This window comes from Xenopus laevis, chromosome 1L (assembly GCF_017654675.1).
Source record: "Xenopus laevis strain J_2021 chromosome 1L, Xenopus_laevis_v10.1, whole genome shotgun sequence".
In the NCBI taxonomy this organism is placed as follows: Eukaryota; Metazoa; Chordata; class Amphibia; order Anura; family Pipidae; genus Xenopus; species Xenopus laevis.
The window spans coordinates 199,191,588-199,210,056 of NC_054371.1; the positions used below are offsets into that span (position 1 = coordinate 199,191,588).

The 18,469-nt window shown below is 39.6% G+C and overlaps 1 protein-coding gene across 2 annotated transcripts in view; it reads left to right on the forward strand.

Moving 5' to 3' along the window:
* fcho2.L (FCH and mu domain containing endocytic adaptor 2 L homeolog) overlaps window positions 1-18,469 on the forward strand; it is an 80,533-nt gene that overhangs the window by 21,360 nt on the left and 40,704 nt on the right. For both annotated transcript variants that reach the window (XM_041568752.1, XM_018265109.2), the window contains exons 2-6: window positions 3,215-3,306; window positions 11,083-11,157; window positions 11,240-11,381; window positions 15,087-15,239; window positions 18,142-18,246. In XM_041568752.1, the coding sequence (XP_041424686.1) occupies window positions 3,215-3,306; window positions 11,083-11,157; window positions 11,240-11,381; window positions 15,087-15,239; window positions 18,142-18,246 (567 nt within the window). The remainder of the gene's footprint in view (window positions 1-3,214; window positions 3,307-11,082; window positions 11,158-11,239; window positions 11,382-15,086; window positions 15,240-18,141; window positions 18,247-18,469) is intronic.

Genomic DNA, 18,469 nt, shown 5'->3' on the forward strand with positions numbered 1-18,469 from the left:
CATGGAACGTTTTTAACCACCAAATAGTTGACCGTTTTATGCTTCTAACAAGATAAATGCATTTTGTCTTCATACTCTTTGTGGTTTGGTAAGATTAAGCATGGTACTTAGGAACGAGTGCACTTTAATTGGAAAATAATGTTATCTACAGCTCCCCATCTGTAAGTAGGGATAAGCTTTTGTATAGTGATAGTGCTGCTTGGTGTATATGTGCACTATTGATGTATAGGTGAATTAGTGCTGTAATATCTTTTCCTTGACATTGCCTCGAACTGCCTGTCCTGGATGAAAACTTGTTACAGAAAGTACATAAGTTGGTGGTTCCATATAAGGACCTAAGGACTATTATTTACTGATATTAGTAAATATTATTATAAGGACTAAACTCACAAACTCTAAAATTACGAATGTTGGGAGATTTATTACATAATGTAAATTAAACAGTATGAGCTGAAAATGACACTGAACTCTGTGCTAAAAAATACGAATACCGTGAAAACATCTAAAAACGTTTTTTGGACAATTCCTAGCAATGAAAAATGCATAAACCTCTCAAAGTCCCAATGGATTTAGATCAACACAGCTCCCATTAACTTCTATATGACCTCGACAACTTTTACCTGGCGGAGTTTTGTATTAGTGGTTTTCGTGTTTTCTTTTTTTTTTACTTCTTTTGTAAAAAATTAGAAAAACACTAATTTTTAGATATTCCTATAAAAAATGAGACATTCAATTGTTTGTAAATGACCTCCTTAGTCTGCCGTTTTTCAGAAAAGTATACCTTTTGTGGGATTTTAATAGATGAAACATTGTTTCATTTTGTAGGTCCCTTTGGCTAAAGTGGCAAATACAGGCAGTCCCTGGGTTACTTACGAGATAAGGTCTGTAGGTTTGTTCCTAAAGCAATTTCCTATAAAAATCATAGGAACGTTTAAGTATCAAGTAGTTGCTGCACCTGTAATCGTTCCCCTGAAAGCCCCCCTCAAAGCCGCCCCGCGAACCTTTGCGCAGCAGACCCGATCACACTACTAGCGGATCTTCTGCTTTGCTTCTGTGACACTGGGCTGGGGGCGGAGCAATCCTTCCATAGGCTGAAGTCCTGTTTTCATTCATAATCCGCCTATGGAAGGATCACGCCGCCCCCAGCTCAGCGTCACTGAAACTGCAAGGAAAGGTCTTTTAGCAGTGTCGGAGGGTCTGGTCAATGGAGGGTTGCGGGGCTGGGGACGACTTTGAGGGATGCTTTCAGGGAAACTATTGTGGGTGCAGCAATTACTTGATACGATACGTTCCTATGATTTTTATAGGAACGTGTCGGTATCAGTTTTTATGTAAGTTGAAATATATACATTTACTTATTAAATGCAACAAGACAAATGTTTGTCTTCACATAGTATTTCTTTTTACCTTTCTGTGCATATGTATTTTGGGGCAGGTGGTTTATTAAAGCTAAATGCTAATAAAAGCCAAGCAAACCATAGTATGTTACTGTAATAGCCCCATTTGTAAGTGTGAGTTGTATGTAAGTCAGGTGTATGTAACGTGAGGACTCACTGTATTTAAAACTCCACTTAATGTAATGTACACACAGAATGGATGAATGTTTAAGACACAGATGAATAGTGTAATGTAGTGAGGTATATAGTTTAGCCATATCTAGTATTCTGTAGCTATCATATGTTTTCTTAGACCTGATTAGTAAATGCTGCCTTTTTGATTGGTTACTAGACAGGGAGTTGTTTATTACATTCCCCCATAAGATTGCATCCCCCAAAAAGTATTTAGAAGGTTGTCTGTTGTATTTTCTGGCCTTTCAGCACACTTAGAGAATTGAGGAGATAATGACACATACCTATAACTGGTAAGAACATAAGGGCAGAGACACGCTCCGATTCGGGGAGACTAGTCGCCCGGCAGCAAATCTCCTCTTCTTCAGGGCTACTAATCTCCCCGAACTGCCTTCCAGCCAGCTAGAATGTAATTCACGGCGGGATGGCACTCGGAGCACTTCATTTTCCAAGTTGTCTGAAGCTACCTCATGAGGAAACTTAGGAAAACGAAGCGACCTGAGTGCCATCCCGCCGGCAATTTACATTCTAGCCGTCGGGAAAGCAGTTTGCGGAGATTTGTCGCCCCGAAGAAGAGGAGATGTCGCTGGACAACTAATCTCCCCGAATCTGAGCGTGTGTCTCTGCCCTAACACTATCAATAGTAAGAGTAGACCACATGATGTGTTTCAGAATCTCCCTTTAGCTGCCCCCACCACCCAATGCCAGAATTACTTATAGCTCCTGCACTCAGACCAAGCTTAACTTGAAGGCCAGTTCTTTCAGTAATGCTTGGCTGGTGGTGGTGCAATATTCCTATTAATATTCCTATTAGCTGTATTTTTTACATTTCTACTCCAGCTTGTGGAGGGATCATGCCATGTTGTGGTCCTCCCAACTATTGTAGGAACATATTGGTATTATTTTCCGCCACATCTGTGGCAGACGCATTGATGTAGAGAGTGTGTGTGTTCTTGTGTGCTTAAACGATAAGGTAGAGGATGGAGCACACCATCTGCAGACTCTGCTGCAAAAGTTTTTTTATATTGATCACAACGTTTCGGATCAGCATTGATCCTTTTTCACTTGAAAAAGGATCCATGCTGATCCGAAAGATGTGATCAATAAAAAAAACTTTTAAGGAAAGTGAGCAGCTACACCGGTGCAGATCGTTAGAACAAAACCTCATCTAGTGTTCTTGTGTGCATTGTGCTGGCATAACTGTATTCATAAAGCTTTTAATACCTCCTGCTCTTAATCACATCGAGTAACCAGGACACTGGACTACTAATTACTATATTTTGCCCTTTTCTGGATTCATCACACACATATTTATTGGTTCCTAAAAGTGAACCCTGTTTTCTAGCCATGGTAAAGTTTTCTAAAGAAGCAATATACTATTTCATTTTCTGCTGGTATATATTGTATCTAGAGGGTACAAGGCGGTATTCACTTTTGCAGCAGCTGCCTGGCACTGCCACCACCTCTTACTGTGTATTTATATTAAGATTTTACAATATGATGTATGTTATCTTTATATTTGTGGCTAGCATGACACAACATACTTATCTTATATTCTTTGCTCTTAGCTAAAATCTCTCTGTATCTATTTCCTTACCGATACATTTTTATATAATATATTTAATAATTGCTATGCTTTATTACAGGGGGAGAAGAACAGTGGCTTTGATGTACTGTATCATAATATGAAACATGGCCAGATATCCACAAAAGAGCTGTCTGACTTCATAAGGGAAAGGTTTGTTTTTACATCTTACTTTATTCAAAAATGGTGAGAGACATTTACATTTGTCACCATAAATTAAACATGTAAGGGATATATATATATATATATATGTGTGTGTGTATATATATATATATATATATATATATATATATATATATATATATATATATATATACATATATATATATACATGTTTTCAGTGCTCATTTTTGGATATGTGGTGTGCTGCCCACCGCCCATTCAAAGTGCCAGAGAGTGCCCCCACTGTATGCCGTAGTTGAAGGTTACATTATCATTCCGGGTACTGCTTGTAGTTAAATTCTCCTGGAGTGGATTGGATTAGCTAAATAACCTAGCTGCATATTGTCCCTACCTAATGAGTATGTTTGATGTTTCTATAAATCTTGGAAAACCGATAACGGACATATTATGCACAGTCACACCATGTTTTTGTAAATATGTTTATTTTTTTAAATCAGCGTTAGAGCAGCCATGCTGTTTACTCTCTCTGGCTATTTCTGTATAATCTGGTATCTCCTAAATGCAACTGCTGCCTGTGGACGGCCTAACTTGCCTATGGTTGGATGCCTTCTAGTAATGCCAAAAATGAACACGCTCCTGCTAGTAACTGGCTTACATTCCATACTTCTTCCTTTATATGTTGTAACCCTTGTGGCTGCTGACATTCTTTTTTACAGAGTGATTCCTTTATATCGGCAGAAATATCTGCCATAAACATTGCATTTCTGTTTCTGCTGAACAAGGTGTGAGAATACTGTGACAAATAAAATGGCCCGTGGGGGGCCTTGATGTCAAGCATGTAGCAAATAAAAATGCCCCATCTTTGCTGAACCTTGCATAGAAAACAAACTTGGGGTCATTTATCAAACCTGGCCAGATTTGTTCATGGATAGTAAACCATGGCAACCAATTAAATTGTTGCATTCATTTTTCTACCTGCAGCTGTCTGGAAAAATAACAGTGTCTGATTGGTTGATATGAGTTACTGCCCATGGGCAACTTTGCCCAGTTTTGATAAATAAGCCCAACTGTATTAGGCAGATTGATTCCAGGTTATGGGCAGATTTCAGAGTGGGCAGTGCCAGCTGTACAGGAAAGCAAGTGGAACTGTTACAGAGGGCACTTGTAGCTTGTAGAGATAACATAAAATCATACGACTCCCTCCTGGACAACAAATGCCCACATTCTTAAACATGTAATCATGAAATAATACATTCTGGGAATTGTAGTTTTGCCAACATGTGGGACCCAAGCACTTTGAGCATAATTCTGTTGAAAAATATAGGATGTAGTGGCCCTTTAAAGAGTAACTGACACCAGAAAATAACCTTTCTTTATATCCATCATAACATTATCTTTGAATGCTATTTATAATTTTGCCATAAAAGTATTTGCCTGATGCTTTTACATTACCTTTCTTACGCCTATGTTCCTCTATGAGGGGGCTGCCATATTTGTGCAGCAGGAGTCCGTTAGCATTATAAACTCTAACTGACTGAGACTAAGATGGGACAGTCATGTTGGCAAAACAGTCAGGTTTAGAAACTTCAAGTAATAATTACTTACAAAAGCAGAACTGTCTGCAAAAAACGATCGATGTGACCTATATGTAACTTTTAATGTAGATATTCAATATTTTGAAAAGAAAATTTCTACTGTCCGTATCACTTTAAGTAAAATTATGTGTGTTTGGGGCTAAACCACCACAAAGTGAAATACTCTATAAAAGGAGTTGTTAACCTGTAAATTAACATTTAGGGGTCCGTTTACTAAAGTGCGGTAAATTTGACTTTAAGTTTCCGCATGTTATCGCTGAGAATATTTTTCCAGCAGAATATTCGCAGCGACTAAGTTTACTAAACAGCGATATGCTCAGAAGTCACTGCGATCACTTGCGGTAACTACGTTAACGAACCAGCTTGTGTTAGCGGTAATTTTAGCAAGTTGCGAATTTTCTGGGGACAAATTGAGTTTTTTGCGAATATTTATGCTATAAAATAGTCTTGTTTTATGGCGGTTATTATGGCAATTTTTACTGTGACATTTATTGCCAGAAATGCCTCTTCAAAACTCATAAACTTTATTGACTGATGATTATACCATCCAACAACATTACCAGAGTAACACCAATCAAACATTTATGCATCATATAAACCCTTCTGCCAATAGAATCATATGAACAAGAAATCATACCAGTCAATCTCTTTGCTTCATAGAAATGCACAGTTTAATGTAGCCAATCACAATGAAACCAAAAAAGCGTAGAGGCTGACGAATCCTTGGACTGTGATCTCCGCTGCCAATAATACGACTCTGAGCTGAAACTGCTGCTGTTGCAACAGATAGAAGCAGAAGCCAAAACATCCGGTCAGCAATAGCTACAGATCTCTCGACTGTCAGCAAAGAATGATGGGTAAAAAAAAGTATTATGGGATATTTCCTGCTCCTTGAGAATTTTCTGGTGAAAAAATACTTTTACTCCACTACACAGGTGGCGGTAAAATTTTGCGAGTATAAAAATCGCAAATTTATATTTACCGCAGGTTAGTAAACTGGCGAAAACGTATTTGGCGACTTTAGTAAACGGACCCCTTAGTATGATGTAGGGAGTGATATACTGAGATAATTTGCAATTGGTTTTCATTTTTTATTTGTGATTTTTGAGTTCTTTAGCAGCACTCCAGCTTGCAATTTCAGCAAAATGGTTGCTAGGGTCCAAATTACCCTAGTAACCATGCAATGAATTAAATAAGAGACTGGAATATGAATAGGAGAGGGTCTGAATAGAAAGATGAACCCAATAATGAAAGTAGCCGATACCTTTTTATGCATTGGCTACTTTCATTGTTGGATTCATTGCTGGCGTGTGGCTAGGCCAGTGCCAATACCTGCATCCCCTCCTGCCTTTTCGTTATTGAATAGAAAGATGAGTCATAAAAAGTAGCAATAACCATACATTGGTAGCCTTGCAGAGCATTTAATTTTTAGATGGGGTCAGTGACCCCCCATATGGAAACTGCAAAACATCAGAAGAAGAAGGCAAATAATTCAAAATCTATACAAAAGAAAAAATGGAGGCCATTTCAAAAGTTGCTTAGAATTGTCCATTCTATAACATACTAAAAGTGAACCTCCCCTTCAAACAATCTGTACCTTTTAAGTCATGTGCTAAATACTGTAGACCTGAGCAGTTTCCCAGTTCTAGTGATCAGCTCAGCTACCGGGCGCTGGTGCTCTCAAATTCCTTTAGTTCTGTAAGTGACCGAAACATTGCTCCCCATAATAATATTAAATGTGGTATGTGAATATGTAGTGCTGTGAATGTGGGGTAAACCAGTGCCAGTCTGCGCTGCTTCCATTAGAACTGAACACAGTCCCTGCTTTGTGATTCCAGCTGTTGCTTATTTCTTACTCTACTGTTGCTAGTGAAGAGCTGCCAGTAAACATCGGCTCTGTCATTTGCCTCCCATTGTTATGCTTAACCCCTCTCAGGTGCGTAACTACAGAGGAAGCAGAACCTGTGGCTGCAGGGGGGCCCAGGAGGTACAGGGGGCCCCATGAGGCTCTCATTGATGGGCAATTTCAACATATATTGTTAAAACAGGACAAACACTGGATATGTTGGGGGCCCTAGAATTAATTTGCTGTGGAGCCCAGCAACATCTAGTTACGCCACTGTTATGCTTAACCCCTCCCCTCTTGTGTTTCTTTCCTGACTTTGTACCTGTAATGCAGCCATGCAGAATGTCTATAATGTCTGTAATGCCATCAGAATAAAGGGCTTTATGTGGCTATGAAAAAGCACACAGTGACTGAAGTCAAGTTTTAGTAAATCAGCAGGTTCCTGCTGCAAAGTACATGCTGTTTGCACATGGGAAATCCAGAACTCTCTTCTGTGATGCAGTCAGTTTATAGCTTAGCGCTACATTTTTTTCATTATGTAAAAATCTTTGTTAAAATTATTTTTCCATTAAAAATATCTTGACCCCAAGGTTAGTTTAGGTTAGTGGGATGCAGGTTAGGTTAGTATTTTAAAATACTATAAAATCGCATGGAAGCATCTTAAATACAATGCAGATTCTGCACATAAATTATTTGTTCAGGTATGGCACCCGTCGTCCAAAATGCTTAGGACCTGGCGTTTTTCAGATAACAGATCTTTCTGTAATTTGGATCTTCATACCTTAAAGCTGGCCATAGATGTTGAGATTTTTCAAAGATCCGATCCTCATCGTGAGACCACGATTTTCTTGGAAACGATCGTACGAATTGTCAACTAAAAAGACCAATTTGCCAGGAAAACAAAGGGGAGCTGCCTGCTTAGCCCTGCAAACATAGATAGATTGCACTGGGGCCGACAAAGATTTTTTGACCTGGCCGATCAATTTCCTGACAGATGTCGGCTGAAAAATCGTAAGATGTACGTTCGTTAGAATCCCACTAACCGCACGATAATTTCGAAGGATTGGTTGGACTTCCCTAAAATCGGTCGTTCGGCAAGAAGCATCGTCGCGTCTATGGGGAGATTAAGTCTACTAGAAAACCATGTAAACATCAAATAGGCTGGTTTTGATCAAATAAGGGTTAATTCTATTTTAGTTTGGATCAAGTACAAGCTACTGTTTTATTATTACAGAGAAAAAGGAAATAATTTTTAAAAATTTGGATTTGGATAAAACTGATTCTATGGGAGTCGGCCTTTCCGCAATTCTGAGCTTTTCTGGATAATGATTTTCCGGGTAATGGATCCCATACCTTTACCAAAGGCTGGAATTGTGCATGGTACTGAATCCCAATAATATATGGCATCGTCTTTCCTTTTATTACTCATAGAGGAGAGAGACCTGGCTCACTAGAGTTAAGAGTCCAAAGGTAAATATGAGGCACTACAGAGACACCATTGCACTGTAAGAATAATTCCCCATGAAAATTGTTTGTCCTTTGCCTTGGAAATCCCTTCATTTATAGTTATCCAGATAAAGTAGTAGCAGCCAGCCATATTCTAAGGATGGATTAGAGGGGATTCTTAAAGTTGACGTCTTCTGTATGTTATTTGTATAAATGTTATAATAATAACATATTTATATGTTATAATAAATATTATATCTTGGCATAGGGTATTGTACACAGGAGCAGACCCCTATTTATTCACAGGCTTCATTAATCCCACGATTAGACCCCTTCTCAGTATTGATGTCGCACAGTTCCCTTACTGGGCAAATCTGCATGAACAATTGTAGAATGCTGGCATTTCTGAGATCTGAATTATCTATTTAATACTTGGCACACACATCCAAAATGGTAAATGGTTGTAAGTAGTTTAGTCCATCCAAGTGTGCCATTATCAGCTGGTATTAGTATATGGCAAACACAAATAAAAAGCATTAAACAATGATGTGTTTTGCTTTTTGCTTGACTTTGATATGTTCTCTGTGTCTCGTGTTAATGGGACAAAGAGGGGCTTAGTGATCACCATGGTCATTCCTATGCTTTACATCTACTATGGTTTGAGAGACGGCACAGTTAAGTCTTCCTGTAAGATAGTAGATTTGCCCTCTCTGCCCCTAATCCACCATGTTACTTCCATGCCCTCTTTATCCCAAGTCAACCCCGATACTGCCATATCCTTCTCTGCCCCTACACCACCATGTTCCTTCCATTTCCCTCTTGATCCCAAGTCAACCCCGATCCTGCCATATCCTTCTCTGCCCCTACACCTCCATGTTCCTTCCATGTCCCTCTTTATCCCAAGTCAACCCCGATCCTGCCATATCCTTCTCTGCCCCTACACCACCATGTTCCTTCCATGTCCCTCTTTTTCCCAAGTCAACCCCGATCCTGCCATATCCTTCTCTGCCCCTACACCACCATGTTCCTTCCATGTCCCTCTTTATCCCAACTTAACCATGATCCTGCAGTATCCCTCTCTGCCCTATTGTAGTCTCAGTCCTTTCGCTCTCTCTCTCGGCTCATCAGTATTTGGTTGTTGTGGTATGTTGGAAATGGTTGTTCCAGAGCAGCTGGGTCACTGGCAGCTGTAGACACAAAATGCACAATATTAACCTTTGCATTGCTGCTTAATGATTTATTAATGGGGGAAAAAATTTGCTTTTCAGCAGCCACCTCTAATAGCAGGAATGATCAAGATGCAGAAGAAGAGCAGTTAGTTGTCAAATGGTCAAAATAAAAAGGATAGAGAGTTCTGAACTAGTGTGGCTCAGCACTGGTGAACATGCTACAAACTAGTTTGGGGCAGAACTCTGTCTGTGTGACCCAAGCTTATATAAGGCCAGTTCCAGATATTATGGGGTATATTTATCAAAGAGTGAATTTAAAGATCGACACAGTCTACTAGAGTGAAATACAGCCTCTCTCTCCATTCATTTGTATGGGATTTTTAAAGGCGTATTTATCAAAGGGTGAACTTTCACTTTCACCCTTTGATAAAAACGCCTTTAAAAATCCCATAGAAAATGGCGGAATTTCACTCTAGTGGACTGTGGGGATCTTTAACTTCACTCTTTGATAAATATACCCCATAATATCTGGAACTGGCCTTATATAAGCTTAGGTCACACAGACGGAGTTCTGCCCCAAACTAGTTTGTAGCATGTTAACCAGAGCAGAGCCACACTGCAACCAAGTATTAGAGGTGATCTCTAACTTCACTCTGATAAATATACCCCAAAGTCTTGCACCGTTTGTTATGTTTAATTTACAGCATATTGAATTCTCTCTCTTTTTTAACTTTTAGCAGATAAAGTGAGTGTAAATGTGTGTTCATAAGGAATAAACATCAAAGTATTTTTTTCAAAATAAACTGCAGACATCTTCAAGGGGAACACACTTTCCACATACATGTTTAGATATGCTAATATATAAGCACAAAACTATCCTGTTACCTATGTAAAAGCACAGTCAACATATTCATCCCCTCTAAGGGTTCTTACTGACGAGCGGTTGAAGCTGCGTTCCGTTTTTCTGCGTTCAGCCGCAAGGGAGCGCAGGAGTAGATGCATTAAGTTTTTTTCAATGGGGCTGTACTCACACAGACACATGCAGGCGCCGAACGCAGGAAAAATGCAGTTGCATGTTGCGTCTCAACCTGCGTTTGGCACCTACATGCGCCTGTGTGAGTACAGCCCCATTGAAAAAAACTTAATGCGTCTACTCCTGCGCTCCCCTGCGGCTGAACGCAGAAAAATGGAGCGCAGCTTCAACCGCTCATCAGTAAGAACCCTTAGGGCTCTTACACACGGCCGTTCCGACCTGCGCTCCCCTGCGTTCCGTTTTTTGGCGTTCAGCCGCAGGGGAGCGCAGGAATAGACGCAAGTCATTATTTGAAATGGGCCTGTACTCACTAAGGCGCGTGTAGGCGCCGAACGCAGGAAAAATGCAGCATGTTGCGTCTGAACCTGCGTTCGGCGCCTACACGCGCCTGAGTGAGTACAGGCCCATTTCAAATAATGACTTGCGTCTATTCCTGCGCTCCCCTGCGGCTGAACGACAAAAAACGGAACGCAGGGGAGCGCAGGTCAGAACGGCCGTGTGTAAGAGCCCTTAGACTGTTGGTACAGGTGAAAGTGGGGGGGAAATTACATGTCTGATCTCTCTGATCAAATGGGCAGAACTCTTGCACAAAGTCAGTGAGTGTAGAATTCTCTTTGTTAGTCTTAAGTAATCAGTGACATTCATGTCATATACTGCATATTTCTGGTCTTTCTTCATACAAAATTGTTTACATTGAGACATGTTTTTGCTTTACAGATCAACAATAGAAGAGGTGTATTCACGTTCAATGACCAAACTTGCCAAGTCTGCAAGCAATTACACACAGCTCGGGTATGTTTGTTCGATTACTCTCTGTCTAATATAACCCTGTTAATATTTTAGACCGAAGTAACCAATTTCTGTTTTACTCCAGGACTTTTGGGCCAGTCTGGGATGTTTTCAAAACTTCAACAGAAAAATTGGCTGGGTGTCACCTTGAACTTGTTAAAAAGCTACAAGATCTCATTAAAGAAGTTCAGAAATATGGGGAAGAGCAGCTTAAAGCTCATAAAAAGGCCAGTATTGCTTTAATATCTATTCTCAACGTCTGTAAAAAGGGATGTGTTGGGAAACATTAACCCTTAAATGGAAATGGACATTTTTTTTTTTTTAATTTAGTTGTGTTCTGATGGTTCACCAGACTTTTTCAGTTGCTTTCTATTTTCTAATATTGAAGTTTAAAGTTTCATTTTTCACATTCTTTTGTCTTTCTGAAGCTGCTCTGGGAGAGGGATTGGTGTTAGTGTGTGGGCTGGCCCAAAACCCGTGGGTGGGGAGTGTTTGGGCTGGCTACAACAAAAAATCAGGCGCGTCAATTTATAGGCTTGTGCCTGCCCCTCCCCTTTTGTCATCACCATGGGGTGGTAGTGGCTCTATGAATAGAGGGGACGGGGCGGGCCGGTTTCGGGTTGGAAGGGGACTAGTGAACTGAACTGAATGAAGTGTTTGGAAGGTGAACAACCCCTTTAAACATAAATTTTGGCTCAAATTTTAAATATCAGAATTTGGCATGTTTTCAATGATATCACTGCCAAGCTACTACATTTTCCAACAGAATGTAAAGCTGTGATCCCAAAAATGAGAAGTAAAACTAGATAGGTTTCATCTACAGTATAGTTTTATAGTTGTAGTTTTATAGGTTATTCTTAATCTGCACTTAAAACTCACATGTGCCAACCCACAACCCCCATCCATTGCTCTCTTTCGGTCAAAATTGTCCCACCTATTTAATATGGATTGGATTGAAGCCTCAATGCAGAAAAAAAAAGGGTTAAAAAATTCTTTGACACATGGGAGAAAACAAATTGCATTGGCGCAGTGCTTCTAGGGAACTTCATGGTATACAAAGAGAATAATTCTTCAGGATCCCCCAATAGTATTACAATAGTTTATAGGAAGTATTGGTAAGGAAGAAAGGAGAAAGTTCTAGACATATATAGTGCATATGGTATAAAACAATATATTGATCCATAGTAAATATGTTCTACCTCCTTAATCAGGTTTTAAACGCCTGTAGTAATAAAAATGTATATGAATAATACATGTATGTGATATTAAAACTGTATAGTGGTTAAAGTGAACTGTAAAACGGTGTCACGCCTATTTTTTTGTTCAGTTCAGTGGAGTTTAATTTTTGCAAAAATAGAGAAATGTCTCAAGTCACCAGTGTTAAAAATCCCAAACATTTGGTAAAAGGGTACGCATTGAAATGCCAGCCATTATCTGCTGGGAAAGTGTGATGGGCATGTGCAAAACATAAGTATTAAGTATTAGAGCATTTCTCATTTAGCTGACTCAGAGTCAGAGCTGGAGTTCCAAAATAAATATAATTTTCTGCCCTGTACTTACATGGGTGTGATCAGCTGTGTATGGGAGTGTTTATGGAATTAGAATAGGGTGTACTGTTTTTTTTTTTCTGAAAAAATAAAATAATGGTTAAATTAGTGCAGTTACCCACTTGAAAAGTTTGACTGTGCTGCTTCAGAGACTCTCTGGTGCTCCATCTTTGGATTGTTGTGCTGCTTCAGGAGACTGAGTAACCACTAATTGCTCTAAAGGAAGTCTTGGGAAAGGAGAGGCCAGAGCTCATCATTTATAGTACATATAAGAGCAGCAGGTTGCATGCTAGAGACCTTAATCGTTTTGCCTTTTTTTTAAAATGTAGCTAAAACATCAGGATGATGTGAAATGCTGCATAGCGCCCCTGAGATTGCTATATTTTTGCTTTGGTTTCTGTCAGGGGCCACCAAATATCCAGAGCATGTTTATTCAAAGGATATATAGGTATAGGACCTGTTATCCAGAATGCTCAGGTCCTGGGGTTTTCGGATAAGGGATCTTTCTTTAAGTTTGGATCTTCATACCTTAAGGCTAAGGCCACACTAGGCGATAGCGCCGCGATTTGACTCGCGGCGACTTTTAAGCCGCAATCGCTGGGGAAACTTTTGCGCTGGCGTCTATGGGGAATCGCGTAAAATCGCCAGCGTAAAAACACACGCGGCGATCTTTTTTCTATTGTCGCTCGAAATCGCCTAGCGAGGCAATTTCGAGCGACAGTAGAGAAAAGATCGCCGCGTGTGTTTTTACGCTGGCGATTTTACGCGATTCCCCAAAGACGCCAGCGTATAAGTTTCCCCAGCGATTGCGGCTTAAAAGTCGCGGCGAAAAGTCGCCGCGAGTCAAATCGCGGCGCTATCGCCTAGTGTGGCCTTAGCCTAAAGGAACAGTAACAACAAAAAATTAAGTAATAAAAATATCATGTACTCTTGGTCTGCACTGATGAAACTGATGTGTTTGCTTCAGAACACTACTATAGTTCAAATAAACAAGCTGCTGTGTAGTGGAAATTTAAATAAAGCTATATGGCACAGGTTAAATACTGGATAACAGATAACACCATTATGTTCTACAGAGCTTATCTGCTGTGTAACCTGCGCCTTTTCTCCTTTGAATGGCTGCCCCCATTGCTACACAGCAGCTTATTTATATAAACAATAATTACCATTGCAGGGCAAACACTGCATTATATTTGTATTACAGGTATTGGACCTATTATACGGAATCATCGGGACCTGGGGCTTTCCGGATAACTGGTCTTTCTGTAATTTGGATCTTCACACCTTAAGACTACTAGAAAATCATGTAAACATTAAATAAACCCAATAGGCTGGTTTTACTTCCATTAAGGATTAATTATATCTTAGTTGGGATCAATTACAAGCAACTGTTTTCTTACTGCAGAGAAAAAGGAAATCATTTTTAAAATTTTGGATTATATGATTATAATGGAGTCTATGGGAGACGGCCTTTCCGTAATTCAGAACTTTCCGTATAACAGGTTTCTGGATAACAGATCCCATACCTGTACTTTAAAAACCTTTAATTTTTTGATGTTAGTGTTCCTTTAAGTCTAATAGAAAATCATGTAAACATTAAATAAACCCAATAGGCTGGTTTTGCTTCCAATAAGGATTAATTATATCTTAGTTGGGATCAAGTACAAGGTACTGTTTTATTATTACATGTATGAGATCTGTTATCTGGAAACCCATTATCCAGAAAGTTTCGAATTACGGAAGAGCCATCTCCCATAGACTCCATTTTAATCAAATCATTCACATTTTTAAAAATGACTTTTTTCTCTGTAATAATAAAACAGTACCTTGTACTTGATCCAAACTAAGATATAATTAATTTGTATTGGAAGCAAAACCAGACTATTGGGTTTACATGATTTTTTAGTAAACTTAAGGTATGAAGATCAAAATTACGGAACGATCTGTTATCTAGCAGATCCTGAGCATTGTGGATAACCGGTCCAATACCTGTACAGAGAAAAATCGGTTTTTAAAAATTTGGATTATTTGGATAAAAATGGAGTCTGTGGGAGATGGCCTTTCCATAATTTCGATAACAAGTTTCTGGATAATGGATCCTAAACCCTGTGCGACAATGATTGTAGAAATCATTTCCCCAAGCTTGAGGTGTAATGTAACTTGTGCACTGTTTCATGGGTGCAGGGTGAATGCTTGTGAATGCATTACATAAACTCCAGAGCCATATTTGAAAGCAGGGAAGGAATTGTTTTTTCCAGCCAAAGAAGCAATAGAGAAATACCAGTGTTACATTAGGTTTGTGCATTCCTGTGGTAAGATCATCTTCCAATTGTGTTGTGTTTGAATTTCAAAAGACAAAACGAATGCTGTATTTGTATTTCACAGACTAAAGAGGAAGTATCTGGAACCTTAGAGGCTGTGCAAAACATCCAGAGTATTTCACAAGCGCTGCAGAAAGCCAAGGATCTTTATAATGCAAAATGCTTGGAGCAAGAGAAATTAAAAAAAGAGGGGGCAGCAGCAAAAGAAATAGAAAAGGTAATTTTTAGAACCGTTTTTTTTTTTGTACATTGCTTTAATGGAGTCACTTGAGAACAACACGGAGCTGAGGTTGTGAAAATCCCCCTCGTAAGCTTGCTCATAACCCCGAGACCTTAAATGACTAGAGAAAATGTCCTGTAGAGCAGACTGGAATGCTGCTGATTAATAACATCTGTAAGGAACTTGGCCCTGTCCTACCAGAGAGGATTTCAGTTCTGTGCATGTAATGTTCACAGTACAATGTGGATTCCATACTGACACTTATGCTTCTCACTTGCTGACGTTTTTCTTGTGTTCTCAAGTGCTACAAATTTGAATAAAAATATATTTTACTATGCCCAGTACAGGTAGGAGACCTTGGCTGTGGACCTTGGCTTTTCTGAAAAACGGATCTTTCATTAATTGGGAGCTCTATTTAAGTCTGTAATGTTTAAATAAACCCAGTAACCCCGCTTGCTTTCCCTACTTGGAAGCAGGTGATGCAGGACACCTGTAGCACAGAGCAACTAATGTACACTAAAAGGGGAGCTCTCACCAAATACCATAAAATATGGGCCCCTGGTTGGATATGTACCCCCTGCATCAACAACCTGTGCTGTAGGGCTCAAGATCTAAAAACTGTCAATACACACGTGTACAGTTGAATCGTTAGATATACAAGTTGAAACAATAGAATTCTACCTGTCTCTGACGATTCAACACTAAGGGTAGCACTACACAGACGATTTCCACACAATCTAATGCGCTGCACAAAACCACAGTCGGATGCGACAGAAATAAGGTAAGTAATGGCATTGTCGGATGGTGTCGAAACGTTGATCCGACACAACACGACGGTCGGATGCAGTCGCGTCAGATCAACGCTGACACCATCCGACAATGCTTTCACTTACCTTATTTTCGTTGCATCTGATTTGACACCCTTGTTTTTGCACAGCGTGTCGGATCGCACACAAAACGTCTTGTGTAGTCCTACCCTAACAGAGGTTGTTGTTCAGGTGCTTTCAAAGGCGCCCAGTCATCTGGCCAGCCCCATTGACGTGCTGACTCATATCCACGTCTTCTGTTGATATCGTTCTGCTTGTCTCCCACCATACATGCAACGAATATTGTACATAAATGTGTTTCATACAATATTATCAGTGTGTCTATGGCCACCTTAAGGCCCCTGTCAAATTCACACATGCTATAATCAATTTTGTTAGGAGCCAATTCTTTACCTTGTAGTAATGATAAGGGTTGATACTCATCAGAGTAAGCACCAGGCAAATGTGGCATCTTAAAATTACTGACCGCCTGCTGCAGTATATAAGGGCCTGCAAAAAGGGCCAAAAACATTAGAATATAGCCCCCAGCTCAAAAGGGCCCATATATAAAGTCCAAAAATATATTCTAAAATGTCTATGAATAAGTGCCAGTGGGTACGAAACGCGTAAGGCGGAGCATCAATTGGTCTGTATGCCTACTTTTTAATATTTATGCTAAATAAAGAATAATTTTTTAAACTTTAAAAGAATGTTTTGGAATATATTTTTTTACTTGATAAATGTGGCATCTTGGCTCAAATATGCGACTCCATGTTCTTTTTACTTTTTGTTTGTATTTGCCAAACTGAAACATTTTTGGCATTTTCAAGGTGGCCATAGACGTAGGTCGCCAAACGAGCGGATCTCTCCCCGATAAGCCGGCATTGAAGTGGGCGATATCGGCTGGTCCAATCGTGGGCCCTAGGGCCCAATGATCGGATCATAATGCATCCGATACGGGTGGTCGGATTGCGGGACCGCATAAACGCACAGATGTGGCTGCAATCCGACAGGATATTTTAACCTATGCCCGATCTAAATCTGGCCAGACTTTCGGCCAGACATCGATCGTGAAAGCCCATCGGATGGCCCTACACACGTGCCAATAAGCTGCCGACTCAGTCTCGTAACCTGTGTTGAAATTCCTTTGCAAGAATCAAAAAGGGGTTTGGCATAGCAGCCTGTGGTCTGACATAACTGGAGACTGGCCATGCATTTAGTAGCAGGAAAATCCCTGGAGAGAGAAAGAGAACCATTATGTCAGCATAAATATTCCTCTGTGCAAAACACAATTTGGGAGGGAACTTGTAGTGACCTTTTTATAAGGGGAACTAAATGGTAGAACTGCTATGCTCAGCTAATTAAATTAGCACACTTGTGATTCAAAGGGTTCAGACTTGTTTCTCTAAAAATGTAGGGATATTAAAATTGTGTCCCTTGAGCTGTAATAAAGCTTTCATGTCTGTTGGTTCTGGGAGTCGTAGGTCACACATTCTTATTTATTTTTTATTAGATTTTTTTTTTTTCATTTCAAAGGGATAATAATGTGTAGTTGCATCTACAGGGGTTTCCCGGGGTGCGAGCCATCGTAGCAATTACACAGGTAGCAATTGAAAAGAAATTAGGTTAAAACAGGAAGATACATAAAAACATTCTAAAATAACTAAAAAATAAATATTAAGAAAATAAATAAAAGAATACTGTACATGGGTGTAGTTATTTTGATCTTGTGTTTGTAACTACAAGTAGCTTTGACTGAGGGGGTTAATGGGTTATTAAGTGAGCAAGCCTTGGGAGATGTTCTGATAGGATAGCCATGGGCTCCAAATCTTATTATAGGTTTGGCCGGTTTCGATGCTAGAGAGTCTTTCCATTATTAACAGATTGTCCAGTCTGGTTTTTACCTATTGTATGTCCAGTGTAGGTGTTGTAGGTCACACATTAGACTCTTGCACTAGGATGTGTTTTTTTAAGTGCTGCTTTCATTTTGCTAGTAGAAGCCTTGTGTGTGTGTTTGGAAAGTTGATTTTAAGCCATTGAGTCTTTCTGTGATATTCTATTTGTGCCATAACTGTACATTTATTTCATTGTAGGCAGCTATCAAAACGAAAAAAGCAACAGAAAGTTATAAGCTCTGTGTTGAGAAATATGCTGCTGCTAAACAGGATTTTGAGCAAAAGATGGCTGACACAGCCCAGGTGAGTTCTGTATAAAGCTCTTGTCTCTATCATTTATAACCTCTCCAGTGTCCATTTCATCTGCTCTTCCATAACTTTACAAATGCAACTGCCAGAACATGTTTTGAACATCACCTCTATGGTCATTTCCAATTAGTTAGAACAGAGACCTAACAAGAAATATCATGGTATGATATGGAGCATGGTATAGCGTTATAGAAGGTGCAATAGGGGACATTATTAG